This window comes from Mycteria americana, chromosome 7 (genome assembly GCF_035582795.1).
Source record: "Mycteria americana isolate JAX WOST 10 ecotype Jacksonville Zoo and Gardens chromosome 7, USCA_MyAme_1.0, whole genome shotgun sequence".
Lineage (NCBI taxonomy): Eukaryota > Metazoa > Chordata > Aves > Ciconiiformes > Ciconiidae > Mycteria > Mycteria americana.
In genome coordinates, this window is record NC_134371.1 from 64,441,948 (window position 1) to 64,458,619 (window position 16,672).

A 16,672-nucleotide genomic window follows, 5' to 3' on the forward strand; every position below is an offset into this window, starting at 1 on the left:
CAGAATAATCCAAGGGTTAGTCTATCCTACCACATGAAAAGCATTTATCCATAATTTAAGCATCACAACACGGGGATGGACACAGCACAAAACCACATGCTATGTAAGCTTTACCTGATTACTCTGCCGGTTGGGGCCAAGGAGAAAGTTGATCATGTGCCTCAAAGCAGAGTGTCTGAGAAGAAGACTGCTAGCCCTTATACCCTGCTGTTTAGACAACAATAAAAAGTTACGTTCCTGTGCAGGTAAAGAGTTAATGCTCTAGGGAACAAAAGTAAAACGCATAGGCTAAACACTGCATTTTCTACTCAAAGAAAAAGTCACACAGATCAATAAGGTACACCTCTAAAAAGCCATCTCATATAGAGCACATTATATAAACCAGAGAAGAATCAGCATAAGCAAAATAAGTGTCATATAAAAAAAAGAAGGAAAAAAAGGGGGAAGAGAGAGAGACCATACTGGGGTGAGCAGTACAGTCAGTTATTCTGCTTCCTATAGGACAAAAATCCTGAACGCTGCTTTTTTAAGAACAGCCAAGAACAACCCCCCAAAACAGAAACCCAAAATTCAGACTCTGGAAATGACATCTTCAGTTCGTATACTTTGCTGGTATTTTTTGTGTGATTTTTATCCTAATCCAGTGTTCAAAGCCATTTACTTTTTAAAAAAAAAAAAGAAAAAAAGGAGTACTCTAATAAAAGTTCTGGAAGAGTTTCACTGCGCTGCTTAAACCTTCTATGAATATAGATTACTAGATGCTTTACTATTGTCCTTTAAAATTAAACTAGCATTAAAAAAATAACAGTTTCTTACCTTCTGTACAAAGTTATTGAATAGCAAGAAGTATTGAGCACAGTTTTTACAGTTTTCAGGTACATCTTTATCCAGTAGAGAAAGTAGCACCTCCAATAATTGATGTAGACTTTTTAACTGTGGAAAAAATTATTAATTTGAATTTAAAGAGTTGTCTACTGCTTAAAAAACAAAAGTGTTTCACATATCAGAGTTAAGGTATGGTTAACAATCATATGTGTGGTCAGATATGCTTGCTGTGATGAATATAAATAGCTAACATAGGATTGCAGCCTTCCCATTTTTAACTCTTCTGACTGAATGCTGCATATATTAAGCAGGAAAGTAATGAAAGCATTGGCATGTAGGTAACTTGCTCAAAGAAGTGGAACTGCAAACAAAGTTTGCAGTATTTTTAAAGCAATTCAGATTACTCCTCAGAGTGAACTGATGTTCAAACATTCCAGTCATAACAGTAACACAAACCAAACCAGATTAGAAGTAAACTGTCACTCAAAGTCTCATGGTAGCATACTATCACACTCAACTATGCAAAAAGCAATGTAAGTGTTTAGTTTGCATCAAAGCACACTAAGGGTATACACACTGGTATATAATTTATTACATCTCGGTTAACAGATAGCAATTAACAGCCAAGAGGAAGTAACCAAAAACTATCAAACTATATTGTAAATGTTCATCTCCCTACTACTGTATTCAGCTTGTAGGACCTCACAGCAATCTTTCCTTACAGCTCTAAATATGACAAACTTTCTTAACAGAAGCCTGTACAACACTAGTGCCTTCCATCCATGACACTGGATTAAAAAAAAAAAAGATAAAACCCAGAAACTGGATAGAAAAAACATCCTATTGCATCAAATATTAAAATTTGATGTAAAAAAAATATTTTGGACTAAGCAAGACTTGGACATTTAAAAGTGTCCAAGCCCCCGATGACAACTTACAGGAACACACCAGAACACAGATAACACTTCTGAGTTGTCTTATTACAAATGATTTGGTTCAGGTATCCCAAGAGAAATAGGTAAATCTCAAACATTCTACAAATGACTCCTTTCCACAAATTTCCTGCTGGGTTTTCCTAGAATATTAAGATCAGCAAAATGTAACAAAACTGCACTTCCCAAATTTACTTGCCAAGATTTTCTATTAGAAAGTGAAACATTTGAACAATAACCATACTTATGGTCTCTCTCTGGAACAAGATAACTCTGTTACTACTGCTATAAGGCTTCTGACTGAGTGAGGAAGGAGAATCAGTCAAAAATTAAGCCAATTTCTGGAATCAAAAAAAGAGAATAAATCTTAGGAAAACACTGTTTCCAAACTATTAAAAGAATATGTGATATCAGTTTATAAGACAAGCTGAAATCACGCAGAATTGTTTATAAGTAATACTTGAAACTTAAATTCTGAGAATTACAGCAGCATGTTACCTCCTAGGGTAGGAACAGACTAGCATTAACCTATTCAAGAAATGAAGAGCTACAAGCATGATCAAAAGACAAGAGCCTTTCACCTTGCCATTTACAAATCACACAGCATTGTCTGCAAACACAACAAGAGCCATTAAGTAGAGACAGCCGACGGGATCACTGGTGGTCACTAACCTTCTCCTGATAAAGCAAGGCACTGTCGAGGGTTTTTTCAAGAATAGTGGCTACAGCAACTCGCACCTCTCTCACACTGCATTCCAGGAGGAAAGTCCTGGAAGATAAAAGGCGAAGCTGCAAAGAGAACTGGAATCAACGTGTACACACAGTTACTATGATTAAGTGTGGTGTTTATTATTCTACAAAGGAAAACAGTCCAGATACTACTTCTTGTAGTGTACTTCTGTAGATAAGCTTTTAACTTATTTTCCTGCACTCCTGCTTGTCATTAGTAAGGCCTATAACATTAATTTATATTTATTAATTCAAGTAACAAAAAAGCTAAAACTAAAAGCTATCATAGGATCCTGTCTTTCAATGCAACTTCAAAGGTAAAATTTTCTTTAAATTGACACACCTCTCTAAGTGTGTCAGTTCTCCAATAATTTGTCTTAGGTGTTTTCAAAATGCCTATTAGCTGATCTTGAGCTTGGCAAAAAAAATTCTTTCCAGCTTATCTGTGATCTTTGTCAGGTAAGCATTTAACTTACCTTACCCCAAACACTTTCACCACGTTCTCCTTTCCCACCACTTGCAGGAGTGACTAGACAAACTTAAACACATTCAAAGGCACTCCACTGAATTAAACATCTGCACCCTCCTCCATGTATGCTGCACTATTTTATTAGATTTTCAGAATTACTCAGAAAGCTGCACAATCAGAGAAAATACTAGAAATAAAAACCCAAGTGATTATCTAGAGTGTCTGTTTAAAGAATGTGCACAGTCGGCTCTTTGGGAATACATCAGTATAGGCCAGACCATGTTATTAGGAAGCTTTATCCATACATGAGACAAAACACCTAAGACAGAATTACCAGTACTTACTTTACAAGCTCCCGGCCCTCTGGCCCGACGAAATATTCAACTAACCACTGACAAGCATCAATGCTTTTGGAGAGCAGTGCATCTATGGTGGCAATCCATTCTTCTGTATCAGCCCTTTAACAAAACAGGGACAACTGTCAATAATGAAAGGGAAAACACACCTCCAAAACCTAAGCCATGTTTCTTGTTTGCCAAACAGAAAGAATTTTTGTTTTAATTGAACATATATTAGATGGCTTATGACAAAAACACTTAGAGAAGTATTTGGGAACAACTTGCTGTCTTTCAATCCATTAAAGCCTTTCCATGCCCAATCCACTACCACTGAAATAACGGACAGCTGGGAGAGGCAGCAAACTGTCAGGTTATATATGACTCTCCTTCCTCTCTCAGATTTCTTTGTGATGGGATTCTGATGCAAAGCAGAAATGTATTGCTACTCCTGTGAATGTCTCTGCTACTCGCAGTATTTATTTCAAGGTGCTGTAGGTACTACAAGCATGAAAGCCTCAGAATATGTTCTTACAGTACCCAGAACAAGGCCTTACCTGAGTTTCTTCTTGGTTCGGAGATAGGTTTGGAAGAGGAATTGGACTGCCAGCTGTAAGCTCACCTTTGCCATGCATGGATAATAAGGATGCTTCACCTTAGTCTGAAAGAAACATCAAATTCACTTCAGAGCAGAAGTATGCCTGCAGCATGTGTGCTGTCTCTTAAACACATCAACATGTTCTATTCAAGTAATTTACTTCATTTGGAAAAAATAAACCAAAGCATTTTTCTGTGCTAAAAACAGTCTCCAGTGCTGACTATGCTAGTTAACAAATATGCTAAAACAGGAACAAACTTGCTGTAAGGCCCACTAGATCTGTGGATTTAATAAATGCTGGTTTCTTTATTACTCTACTTAGAAAAACTTAATTAGTAAACTGTATTTCCAATGAAAGTCTATCAACTTTGAGGTGACCAACACCAACTTTTGGATCTTCCATATAGAGAGGAATTTCTGTTCCTCTAGAGCTCAGTTTGCATCATTAAAAAAAGGTGTGTGTTATTTCATGAATTTTTCTAAGGCAAAATGAGGTTTCTCCCACTACTAGAACAGGAGGCTGGAGTCAGCTGAGACAGATGTTATCAGTATGAAAAATTATTGGAGACAATTAACTGCTCAGCTGGAAAAGCAAAATCATGTCAACCCTTCTCTTCCAGTTTTCCTGGTTGTGACCCAAATAGCTTCTGTGGCCCTTTCTACCCAACGTATTCCGAGTACTCTAAGATTAAAATCTAGGTACTTACAGCATTCAGTGAAGCTAATGACAGAACAAAACTGAAGTAGTCACTACTGTATACATCTCTGTTCTTCATAAATTTCAAGTTTTCATCTCTCACCATCTGTAAAAGTAAAAGAAGGCAACAAAAATTTTAAATGCTGTCAAAGTACATTTCTCTAAATAAAATTCCATCTTTTATGTAAATACACGCGGTGTTTAAAAACCAGTGTCAGACCAATTCTTTTCACACTCTGAATCACTACTTCAGTGGAGGGAAAAATACATATAGGAGACTTAGAAGATTTGTATAAAACCAGTGATTTTCCTCCAAGCGTATTACAAAACACAAGACAACAGATGAGGGACTTAATTATTTGGCTATTAAGGGAAAAGAAAAAGGAAGAAGTTGCTGATAAGGTCCAATTTTTGCTTGCTTTTAATAAAAAAGCCAAGAGAACATCCTTCAAACCTGAAAGGCTTGCTTAGCAAATTTACATTAGCAAGGAGCCATGGTATAATTACAAGCTTCAGCCACAATAACGTACTTAAATGCCAAGCCCCGCTTTTTTCAAATGAGATTTTGCTGAAAGACTCTCAATAAATTTGAGCCAAGTTCTGTTTATTGTAATAATACAACCCCAGATACAAGAATGCCTAAAATAACTATTAATGCCCTGATACAGCCCACGTGGAGGGCCATGCATGGCCTGCAGTTTATTCTGACTGTGCATGCGATGTAGGCTCTCTTGCACATGTGCAGAACAGCAGGATGGTGTGCGTTCAGAAGACCAAATATCTGCAAGATCGTTTCCTCTCCTGTATGGACCAGAGCTGCAGGCCCACAGACTGAGATCTCCTTCTTATGACAGCTAACTGATATCCAGGTTCTACCATCCTCTCTCTGCTCTGCCAATGCCATCACACCTCCATTTTCAGCCCTGACTTGCAAAGTTGCCTTCAACATCCTTGTTTTCCCCTTTGAGAACACATTCAGTATTATATAAGCTAACAGACACGAACAGAATTGAAGCTTGTTTTGGCTTCTCTTCTCCCCTTTTTACATTCTTGTGAACTCAAGAACTAGAGGATGACTGTAATTTGCCATCTTCTCCATTATTTCTCAAGTGTACTTCAAAGGAAACATCTCTGCTCTTATCTCTCCCTGCTTGCATGCTAACTGCTGCCATTCTCTTGTATTTGACTAACTTGCCTGCAGTTTCTTCAAAGCAAAGAATGATGGGTCAATTTTGTGAGAAGGGACAGCAAAACTTACAATAATGTACCACTGAGCAGCTTGTTAATAACTTTGTCAGAATCCAGAAATATTTTCTATCTTTGCTTTCAAGAAGGGAATTACTTCAAGGCCACCTTCAAAGTTATGGTGTTCCTCTCACTATGTGCTTAGTACTAAATCAGTACGATTTAGTTGCCACTATTGGAGTGCTCCTCTACCTGATATATCCGCACAGGCATTTTCTCTACAAAAAGACCCTTTTTTTCTCCTTTTCGAACCAGCTTCGTCAAGATGGAGAGGCGGTCACTGTTGGGCCTGTGGGGTCGAGGTGATGACTGGGGTGAAATTTCTGGTGAAGATGGAGCAGATCTGAAATATATACAAGCTCAAGGTGAATAATGAAATCCTATGACAAATCTACAGTTCAAGTTTAAAATACCAGTACAGCCAGCATAATCTTAAGGCAAATTTAGATGACAGTCTAAGTACTTCTTAAGGCTGTCAGTCAGCTTGAACTTCTTACTGCAATAGTGACAGCCGTATGGAAGAGGAAATTATAAAAGCTACAAAAGACTATTCATTAAGCAGCTTAAAAACCAAAACAACAGAAGGGTCAGTATACTCCTTTGTTGAAGAGGAATTATTAATTCCTTAGTTCTGGAGATAGGGTCTAGGTATCAATGTAAGAGAAACCTTTACAGACACAAGGGGAACTTACAATGAGAGGTCCTCAGCTTCTTGACGCACAACACTCACTCGACTTTTCTTTGGCAAGACCGGAGAGTTCTGATCAGACACTCTCTGATAAAACAGCATATAGGCATTCCAGTAGCGCCGACGCACGTCAGGGTAAGGGTTAGCTGATGGGAGAAAAGGCATTCGATGAAGGCCTTTGAAGGTTTAGTACCTTTTTCACTCCTATAGGGAAGTGAAACTGGGTGTGCAAGTAATACACGCTGTGGCAGTATAAAGTTATTTGTCAGATTAAAACATCAGTCTGTTAGCGAATAACGAAAACCTGAATTCTAAAATATTTTTGCAAAAAGCATATGCATTTTAAAAAGATAATTATCACAATTATGAAACAAGTGAATATTGGTGGAAATGTATTTGGAATTAATTCCTTAAAGCACTGATAAGTTTAACTATATGATGCCACATCATGTTCTACGCACCATCTTTGTCACTAGCCTAAAACAAGGCCTATTTTGTGTTTGGTTTTTTGTTTGTTTATTTGTTTTGGGTTTTTTTGTTGTTTTTGTGGGCTTTTTTTGTTTGTTTGGTTTGGTTTTTTAACTATTTTCACAAGGTGCCATTTTACTTTTGAATATCCTCTGCTACTAAGTCTGAACAACAGTGAATATAGTTCAATTAATATTAGGCCATATACAGGCTGTTATGTCCTTCAGTAAACAGAAGACTTTAGGAAAAAACTGCTTGGGAAGGATTATTAGACCAAGTCACTCAAAGTAGATATAATAGACTGAGCTCTACCTCTACTGAGAACCAGTATGAAATATAAAGCTACTGTAAATCAATCTGTACTTCTGCTTACATTGATCATAGACTTTAGGTCTATACTCTCCACCAAAACATTCATATTCCAAGGTTTCATCAGTTAAATCAAATTCTTCGACAACAGTGTCATTAAATTTATACCACTTTCCTTTTCCACATCCCCTGTGATCAAAACAGAACAGAAACACAACAGAAACAAAGTTACTTGATTGTCTAGTAAAAAACCAAGCCACCCTGAATACCCTAGAAATGACAAACCTAAAATCACATTTGTTTTGACAGTAAATAGAAAGCTTAGTTCAATCAATGTCAAAGTTTCATTAAAAAAAAAAAAAAAGCTTGATTAAAAATGAGAAGCACAGCACCTGCAACTAATGTCAAAGGAAGCCCTCAAACTGCAATACAAGGTACTAAGAATTCCTGAGACTTTTATAATATGGTGTCTCATGTTATTGTCTTAACACCTGCAGTGTTGAGTGTTAAGAAAGGGAAGAGTGCTTCCAGTAGAGCTCTGAATGGCTCTCAACGTCCCCCATTCAAATCTTCTTGGCTATTACCTCCTGTCCTTTATAAAGGAGTAGTAGTGCCCTGCATGTGCCTGGCCACTGTGAACAATCACACCAACAAGCTCATAGTTTTCTGTAGGGGCAACTTTCTTCCTTGGGGAGCCTCCGCCTCCTTGATCTGTGTTTCTACCATTGTCCCCCACTTCCGAGGATGAGTCCTGGCGAGCCATTCCTGACACAGTGTAAGGTTCCATGTTCAGCATCCAGGGAAACTGTTTGAAGAGATATTTCAGATTAACTGAGAGATTATGTTGTGTACCTGCTTAGTGTAATTTTACGAGAACTGTATTAATACATCCCACATTGGCAACACCAGAGGAAAACATAGTACTTTGACTTTTTATCCTTATGACACAGAAGTTAAATAAAATGTTTTTACAGAGGTTTTTCCTCTTTCTTTCTGAAAGGCCCTCGAGAATGTTGCAGACAAGGAAAGCTCTAAGGAAAAATACTTATTTTCTGTAGTATGATCATGTTGTAAGTGTACCAAGTACTCAAAATCCCGGTATCAAAATGTGGGGGAAAGAAGAAAGAATAAACAGGACAAGTGAGAGTCCACTCCACTGTCCACTCTGTGGGGTGGGGGGGGCTGCCATACAGAAAAGTTTTCTTACCCTTATTTGTTCATCATATTTAATAGAACGTCCACTCTCCCAATCAAAGCCAAATCTCATCAGGTGAATCACCAACAGGCTAGGTAAGACCTTAATGCATGTGCGCTTCACTGTAGTTCTCTTAAAAAGAAAAGAGAGTATCACCTCTATCTATATACCTCAAACATTCTGTAGTATTCTTCTACAGATGCCCAATTCCAGCCATCTCAAACTGATGTACAATACAGCCACAGGAGGCGGGATGAGCATAGGATGACTATAATACGTACAGAGAAAGCACTACTGCAGCTAGTACAGAGTTTGTGTAGCGGGCTGGTATGTTACAGAACATTTTACCATCCTGCCATCCCTCTAAATGTTCAGTCTACAATATGAGTTACAGGGAATGAAGAATGCTATCTGCATGGATTTATGGATTTAACCTCTTGATTATGTCTTCAACGTAGAAAGAGTAAGCGGTATCTAAGCATGGTTTCTATGACCATGTAATGCTTAAGAAAATACTAAGCTACAGCTGAATCTTCTTTCACATACATTAAGAACCAATACCTTTTCTTTGCACTTTTCACAGTAGTATGCATTGCTTCCTTCCAGAACTTCTCCTCTAACAAACTGATCCAATGATATTTCCAGACTTTGACATGAAGTCACACCTAGGTTGAGAGCCATGAAGGCTTCCTCGCGCTCATACCTAAATTCAAGAAGAAAAATAGTCAAGGCATTGACAGAGTAGAACCTATCCAACTTGCATTAACAAGACATGTGCTTAAGAAAGAATATTGCATTTGCCCCATAGCTATCAACAGCTGTGACGCTCACAAAGGCATACGTCTCTCCTTTCTTGTGCTATTTTGACCTACATATTTTAATAGTTATGGGAGCACATAACTTGGTAACTAATGCACTAAATTCAACATTACCTGTGAGGACAGTCCTTGCAGATCTTCTGATCAGAGAAGATTCCTTGAAAAGTATTCTTAAATATTTGGTCTCTTCCTATTTTCTGTTGGAGATGTAAAGTTAGACATCAGTTGGATATATGCAGAGTGAAAGACCAAGAAAGCAATAGGAATTTTAAACTTCTGAATACAATGTAGATTATAAAATAAGCCAAATGTGTCTCTGCGTTCTTTTCTGAAGCACAAAAGAGAAAGAGACAAAATGTACCAAGGAGATGCATATGAAGAAGGAAAGAAATCCCTGAGGTTTTTACCTTGAGGTACTCATCCATTTGATCTATAAGACTGGTGAAGAACTCGTAAGCATCCTGTTGCTCTCTAACATAAAGTTCCTTATTCCACATCTTGAAAATCTATATAAAGTATAAATATACATATCAAAGGGTGGTTGTTCCATATACATATCACTAAAGAAAGTGATTTTTTTGAAAGAAATTTGTTATTTTTACATGTTTTGAGTTTTTGAAGCAGAACTTACTTTATCTCTAGAAATTCTGCAATGAGGAAAGGCTGAATAAATGATTACTTGTTAAGTAGGAAAGCTATATATTCTAAAGAAAAAGAAGTAATACCTTCCAAAAGTTCTCAGGTACATAATACTGTAGCTTGCTTTCCATCAAATGACCAAAAAGAGATTGAACTTGATAGAACACATTGTCATCTGGATTGTCCGTATCATCATCAATGGAAAGCAAGGCCTGGAAGGAAACAAATAACCTTATTAAATCGGTTCTTGGCAAAATTATCACTGTAAGTTGTCATGACACACAGCACACCTTATAAATTACATATTTATTGTGTGTATATATTTATGCACACACATGTACATACACAGTTTTATTTTAACTTTTTTTTTTTTTTAAATTAATTTACAAATGGTGCCAAGATGAACTTGCAGTTCAGGTGACAGTAATTCCAAAATGAGGACTTTACGGGATGTTGAACTAATTACCTCTGGGAGACCAGGCTGCATATATAGCTGCTGGAAGACGGCATTCATGTAACAAGTAGCACCACCATTCTTCAGTCCCACAAATCCTGAAATGGAGCGACTATCCACTGGCGGAAGATACTAGAATGACAAACATATTTTTTGTCCCAGTAAGTTATAAAAAGCATGAGACTCCAACAACATACTATAGCTTTTATAATCACCTTCATATGAGCTGTTAAGAGCAATTTAAAGGAAAACCAGGAATATAAATTCCGAAAGATTGCAAGAGCACTATATTGGGTCATTTAGATATTTAACACTTTGCACAAAACTGTTAAAAATGGCCTAAAATGTATCTAAATAAAATTGGTGATACTTAGGAAATACTTCTTTCTTATCCAGATAATAACTGACAACGACTCACTGGAGTATTTGCTTCTGAGGAAGATCAAATGGGTCTGCATTTACTCTTATCTGCTTTTTGTCATTTGAAATTGAAGACCATGGAAATTTCATGAACGTAGCAGTTAAGGAGATCATACACAGCACTCCAAACCATGCTAATACAAATAAAAAAAAGGCTTCTTGCTTACATCAAACTCCTTGGTAAGTGCAGGGTCACACTGGTGATGCATAGAAAGCAGCTCTTTTGTAATAAGCTGGAGATTGGAAGGTGAGCTATCAGCCAGCATTACTAACACTTCGTAAGCAGCTAATCGGCTATCTGCTGTACTGCACCTAAAAAGAAAACCACATTTGAGATCTATTTTGTAGATGACTCAATTATTTCTAATTCCAGAAAGCCATATTACTCAGAACAAGCGACAATTAATGTTCAAGAGGAACATTTTAAATGATAAAACACTCCTGAGAGACTGCAGAGTGCTATTTTTTCTTTCTCGAGGAAGGGGAACAGGGAAGAATTGAATCAGAAGAGCAGCACCAGGAACACTCCTTTAAATAAGCCTCCCTTACTGACATGGAGACACCTATTGTTAACATTCAGTAGCAAGGAAAAGTAGGTGCCCTAAAAAGAAGACAGAGAATAGGTTGTAGGTCTGAGGATAAAGACAGATACTCTCCATCACTGTAACACTGATGGAGAGACATAATGACTTATTTACAGGGAGACAACCTTTGAAAGAGCTAGACCAGATAACTTACTTGCTACAAGAGATGAACTTAGACCTAAGCAGCACTAGAACAGTACAAAACACTTCTACTTAGCTCTTTTCAGTGGATCAAACACATTAGCCCTTTCTTCTAAAGGCCAAAGAAAATGCTTTATTTACTTTAAGCAAGCAAAAGAGCATGCTTGAGATGAACTGCAATGGAGCAAAGCTGGAGCAAAACACGAAGGTGTAGCAAGTCCCATTCAGTTCAGGCATTGCTAAATGCTCCACTGGAACCTTCTTTAGGATTTGTGGAAAGGCAGCATGGATATGCCTGATCCAACTCTAACACCAACTAGTCCGTGTAATGTAAGCAATCCAGCTGCAGCAGCACAAAACTCCACACGAGCTAATTTACCCACTCCTTCAGATATCGTATGGCAATAACAGAAGACAGGTGGGACAGGAAGGACAAAGCCCACTCTTTTTTCTGCATTTGACATATTCTGGGCTATTATCAGCTATCTCAGGTGCCAGAGACTTGCTCAGCATTAGCTTTTTACAAAATGCAGTTCTTTTGAAGGGAAAAAGAAGATAGCAGAACTTTTGAGATTCTCATTTACAACGGGCTTGGAAAGTTAATTTCCTGCTCATGCTCCAGTTTAGCCAACTTCCCAAGCGATGATGAGCTAAAGGAGTACTCTTTGGACTCATGAAATCAGCACTCGGTTGTTTGTGCTTGCAGTTCATCATTGACCTAACAAACAAAGCACAGACTTTGGAAGTACAGAAAAATAAAGATTTTGGGTCACACAAAAACTTACAAAAATGCTATTTGGACACTTATGTAGGAAATGTAGAGAACTGGAGAAATGCTCCAACATTGTTATTAAATCCTAGTATCTGTAGCCCCAGTGGGACATTTGCCTTCATGAGATCTAGGACAAAATGCAACATAAACAAGAAAACAATTTTTACTTTGGATGAAAGTCTTGCTGACTGATTGCAGCACTGCCTGCTGGAGAATGGCTGTTCAGAATAATCCTGGATGCTCGGAAGAGAAAATCATCCAACAATGGCTTAATCAAAGATGAACCTGTAACACAGTAATCCACATCTAATGTTAAATACTTACTTTATCACTGCAAATGTCAAAAGGTGTTCCACAATAGCAAGATCACTTAATAGCACCATATCAACAAAAACCATATCCAAATATTTTATCAAATATCAAAGGTACAACAAAGGTACTATCAAAATTACTCCTTATAGCTCTATTATCACTTCTACTAATGTATTATAATGTCTTCACACGTACTGTCTACTGATCAAGTCATCTGTTAGTGCTATGCAGAATTCACACTAGTCACTTTAGAGTAAAAAGGAATACTTACCAACCATTTCCTTCTCTGCCCCACAAAGTGAAAGGAGAGTCTTGATGAGTCTCAGGTGTCCTGCTAACAGGATGTTATCAGCTTCACTGGTCTCACACTCAGCTGTGCGGTTGGGTTCAAAGTTGTCTAGCCAGGTGATCTCATCTTCTAACATGGCAGCTGGGCTTATCTTCAGCTGTTCCATTTCTGATGCTGCAAGAGAAAAAGAAAACCCAGAAAAATTAACAGCTCTGTAAGTGTAGAACGTAAATACAAAGAATTTCAAACAGTTTTGTAATGGTTTCATTTCCCCCGCAACGTGTAGAAAGTATACCTTCCACAAAGGAACTCATTTCACTTTCTAAAAGGAGTGAGCTGCCTTGCTGTTACTGAATGCCAAGAGCAGTCCATGCCAGGCATTAACACAGGACAGCCAGCACACTGGCACATCACATCAAGTTCATGGTGTAGCAACTGCTCTGTGAAGGCAATTCTACATCTCGTCTACAGAAGGAAGACATGCTTGGAAGCTGCAATCAGAATGACGTGTGCCTGTGCATACTTACATGTGAGGTCATCCAATAACTGACATCTCAGGTCAAAATACTCTGTACATTGGGACAAAAGTCTGAAAAAGGTACAAATAGAAGAAAGGCTTAATTTAAAATCAGAAACTTTTTTCTAAGCACTTGCCTTTAAGGCCTGTGTGCTCTGTCCATCTAATCCTAAATAGCATAGCTATCTAGGTATGCTTCTGCACGCACACGCTGCAGCTTTAAAACAGATTCCTTCCCAACAGCTATTTCTGAATGTTATGAATAACATTTAATCCTGCTTTCGTCCTTCACCTCATAACAGTTTCAGTTAATTATCAGATGATGATAAAACAATAACATGTTTTAACTTCTCAGTTACTCCTCTATTCAGATTCCTCTAGAAATTGCTGTTTAAAGTTACTGTTAAATTCCCTTTGGACAGTCAGGGACAAGTTAATAGGACTGACACCCACAGTCTTTACAGGTGTAACGGGTAACATAAGCAACAAGAAATCAGGTGAAGTCATGGGTCCAGACATCACTGAAAAGGCTGGAGCCTTTAGGGTTGGCTTCTGATCTCAATCTATGCAGTGCTATCAAATTCAGTGTTGCTGTCGTACATTCCATCGCTGCTATGCCTCATGCAGGATTCCAGCCAGGTTCTGACTGCCATGACCACATCCTAGAAAGAGCAGGCCTATTTAGCAATTACCACCTCCTGAATGGGAAGTCAAATAAGCTGAACTGTAAGTGTTCACAGGGGAAGAGTTGTACCTTGAGAATTCAGCTTTATTTCCCTTCAATTTACATAATTCCAAAGCTATCAGGGGCGTGGCAGGGATGTCTACTTTTGACAGACTTGCAAAGTCCGAATCCCTTGTGCCTCAGAGCTTCCGCGGCACTACTCATTTAAAATGTGATAGATCTGCTTCCTCAAGAAACATGCATCTGACTTACCTCTGGTTGATTCCTCTCATGATGCTGGTTGGTGACCAGAGAGGCAGCTGGGCACCAAGAACAACATTCAGGAGAAACTGGTTTGGCTTTTGTACATCTGGGTGAGCTGATGTGTCTGTCTGACTAAGGGTGTACAACTGGTCACAGGCAACACGACGAATCTGAAACAGTGTTATTGTCGAACACTAGCAGTTACTCAAAGGTTGCAAAAAATACACTTCTGTTTTGTTAGAAATCTAACAGAAAAAACAGGCATTGAAAAGCTTGTGTAAACCAGACTACGAGCTCTGCACCTGCCAGCCAGGGCTTCTCTACTTATAGGGATTTAGCAATCCACTTTCACCCCTGAGCTAAAAGCTCTGATGCTTTATTAAGCACAGATTATAAATTCAGATAAGGGAGAAAAGATGCAATGACTTCATGCAAAATATATGAGATGCAATGAAATGAAGTAAGCGTGACTTGAAAACCTCTAGATTTTAGAATATCCAGAATTATTTTAAATCAGAAAGAATGAATTTTAGGAGGATTCTGACATTTGGAAGAATTTTTCAAAAGTTCAAAAGAGTCCATTAAATCTTACCCAAATCTTCTGAGATGAAAGTTACTTTCCCTAAAGTACTAGTTTTACACAATTTGTCTCACCAGAATGAGAGTATTTTCTTTAGACTAGCCACAGCACATGTGAGCCTCATGGATTAAACAAGCCTAAAGAATGTAAGACTTCAGCATTTTCTATCAACACATCACTACATACTGGAATTACTAACAATTATACTAAAGGTTATTCATTCAAACACAAAAAACTGTGGAAATATTTGCAATGAACAATTTTATCTTCAGGCCATATTAAATGACCAAAGTGTACCCATTTCAGAAGTGTAACATTTAAGAAGTTTTCAGAGAAAGACCCTCACCTCAGCACTTGGTGATCCAAGCAGTATGTCAATGATGAAATCGGCAACACAAGGCAAATTGTAAAAAGATCCTAGAACAGAAGAGTACCAGGCTATCTTTTTTAAAATAATAATTTAAAATAAGTCAGTTACAGTCTTACATTAAAATACCATAGGACCTAGAGGACATCCCCCCCGTTAACACTGAAAAGCAGTAACGGCTATTTGCATATTTCCCCATCTCCTTCCCTCACCAGAGACCGGCACCATGTTATAACAGCATTTGCCTTTGCCTTCCGCCACCACTAATGTTTACACTTCCTGTACACAAAGGTTCAAGTACTAAACACCAGCTATGCAAACAGCAGCACTTACAGAATTACATACTTCAAAGCCAGTGCAAATATTTATATACTGGCAGTAAGTCAACTTTCCCAAAACATTTCACTAAGGCACAGCACTACATGCCTTGTTTCATGCCACTTGCTCTTCGGTCCTGGAGAAAAAAACCCTGTATTTTTTAATGAAATTTTGTGTTTTTAACTTGAGCCGACTCAGCTTACAATGCTAGAAGTTTCTCATGATTTTTTTTGTACTCTTCTCTCTCCAAAAGCCTTCCCCCACCTTACTTATATTCCAAATAGTGAGTAATCCTATTCTATTTCATACCTAGTTGCTGACTGCGTAGCTGAAGGCAGGTTACTAAGAGAGACAAGGCTTCTCCAGCAATCAGAGCATCTTTGGTGGATACGGACTGCTGTCTCACACAGATACCAGCATGCAGCGCAGTTGGCTCTCCTTCGCTTCCTGAACTGCAATTACTTCCTGCATTAAGAAATGAACAAATGCTGTAATCCATTACATTTTTCAGATGTTTTCAGTGTCTGGTCAGTTCTCTGCAATTTAAAAAACTTCTCCCAATGCAACATCTCCAAATGCCACATGAACATACAGCATTTTGCTCAGATTTGTGTAATTCAATCATATAATATCCCGAGTTGGAAGGGACCCAAGAGGATCATCAAGTCCAACTCCAATGAATTCAGCTTCAAGCTTCGAAAGTGCTCAATTAAGAATAAACCAAACACTTTCTTTAGATTGGTTTAGAGACACAGTTAACCCACCTGAGCTGCTAAGTCTGTTTCGAATCCCAGCAGGAAATAAAGTGTTGCTCTCTTTTATTGGCTGACTACTTCCCACGAGATCCAGTCGTCCTGCAGCAGCAGCCCAAGAGAGTCGCATGAAGCAAGCCACTGTGGAAGTGAAATCATTCACCTCCATAGTCTGAAGGAAAAAGAAACAGCAGTTACTTCTGCGATATTTAACAGCCTTCGTTAATCATAGGGATAAGAGGAATGTATCTTCTGGATCATGTCAGATTGACATTTGGATTTCTTTTCCTC

At 38.1% G+C, this 16,672-nt stretch overlaps 1 protein-coding gene across 2 annotated transcripts in view; it reads right to left on the reverse strand.

Annotated features, from left to right (window-relative positions):
- The window catches only part of USP24 (ubiquitin specific peptidase 24), a 66,099-nt gene that overhangs the window by 9,522 nt on the left and 39,905 nt on the right, over positions 1-16,672 (reverse strand). For both annotated transcript variants that reach the window (XM_075508833.1, XM_075508834.1), the window contains exons 34-57: positions 16,394-16,553; positions 15,939-16,094; positions 15,291-15,361; positions 14,374-14,534; positions 13,447-13,508; positions 12,902-13,093; positions 12,486-12,603; positions 10,989-11,133; positions 10,414-10,533; positions 10,034-10,159; positions 9,716-9,814; positions 9,423-9,505; positions 9,052-9,193; positions 8,503-8,622; positions 7,880-8,100; positions 7,360-7,484; positions 6,523-6,664; positions 6,023-6,173; positions 4,596-4,691; positions 3,848-3,951; positions 3,300-3,413; positions 2,430-2,526; positions 817-933; positions 115-207 (exon numbers count right to left, since the gene is read on the reverse strand). In XM_075508833.1, the coding sequence (XP_075364948.1) occupies positions 115-207; positions 817-933; positions 2,430-2,526; positions 3,300-3,413; positions 3,848-3,951; positions 4,596-4,691; positions 6,023-6,173; positions 6,523-6,664; positions 7,360-7,484; positions 7,880-8,100; positions 8,503-8,622; positions 9,052-9,193; positions 9,423-9,505; positions 9,716-9,814; positions 10,034-10,159; positions 10,414-10,533; positions 10,989-11,133; positions 12,486-12,603; positions 12,902-13,093; positions 13,447-13,508; positions 14,374-14,534; positions 15,291-15,361; positions 15,939-16,094; positions 16,394-16,553 (3,015 nt within the window). The remainder of the gene's footprint in view (positions 1-114; positions 208-816; positions 934-2,429; positions 2,527-3,299; positions 3,414-3,847; positions 3,952-4,595; positions 4,692-6,022; positions 6,174-6,522; positions 6,665-7,359; positions 7,485-7,879; positions 8,101-8,502; positions 8,623-9,051; positions 9,194-9,422; positions 9,506-9,715; positions 9,815-10,033; positions 10,160-10,413; positions 10,534-10,988; positions 11,134-12,485; positions 12,604-12,901; positions 13,094-13,446; positions 13,509-14,373; positions 14,535-15,290; positions 15,362-15,938; positions 16,095-16,393; positions 16,554-16,672) is intronic.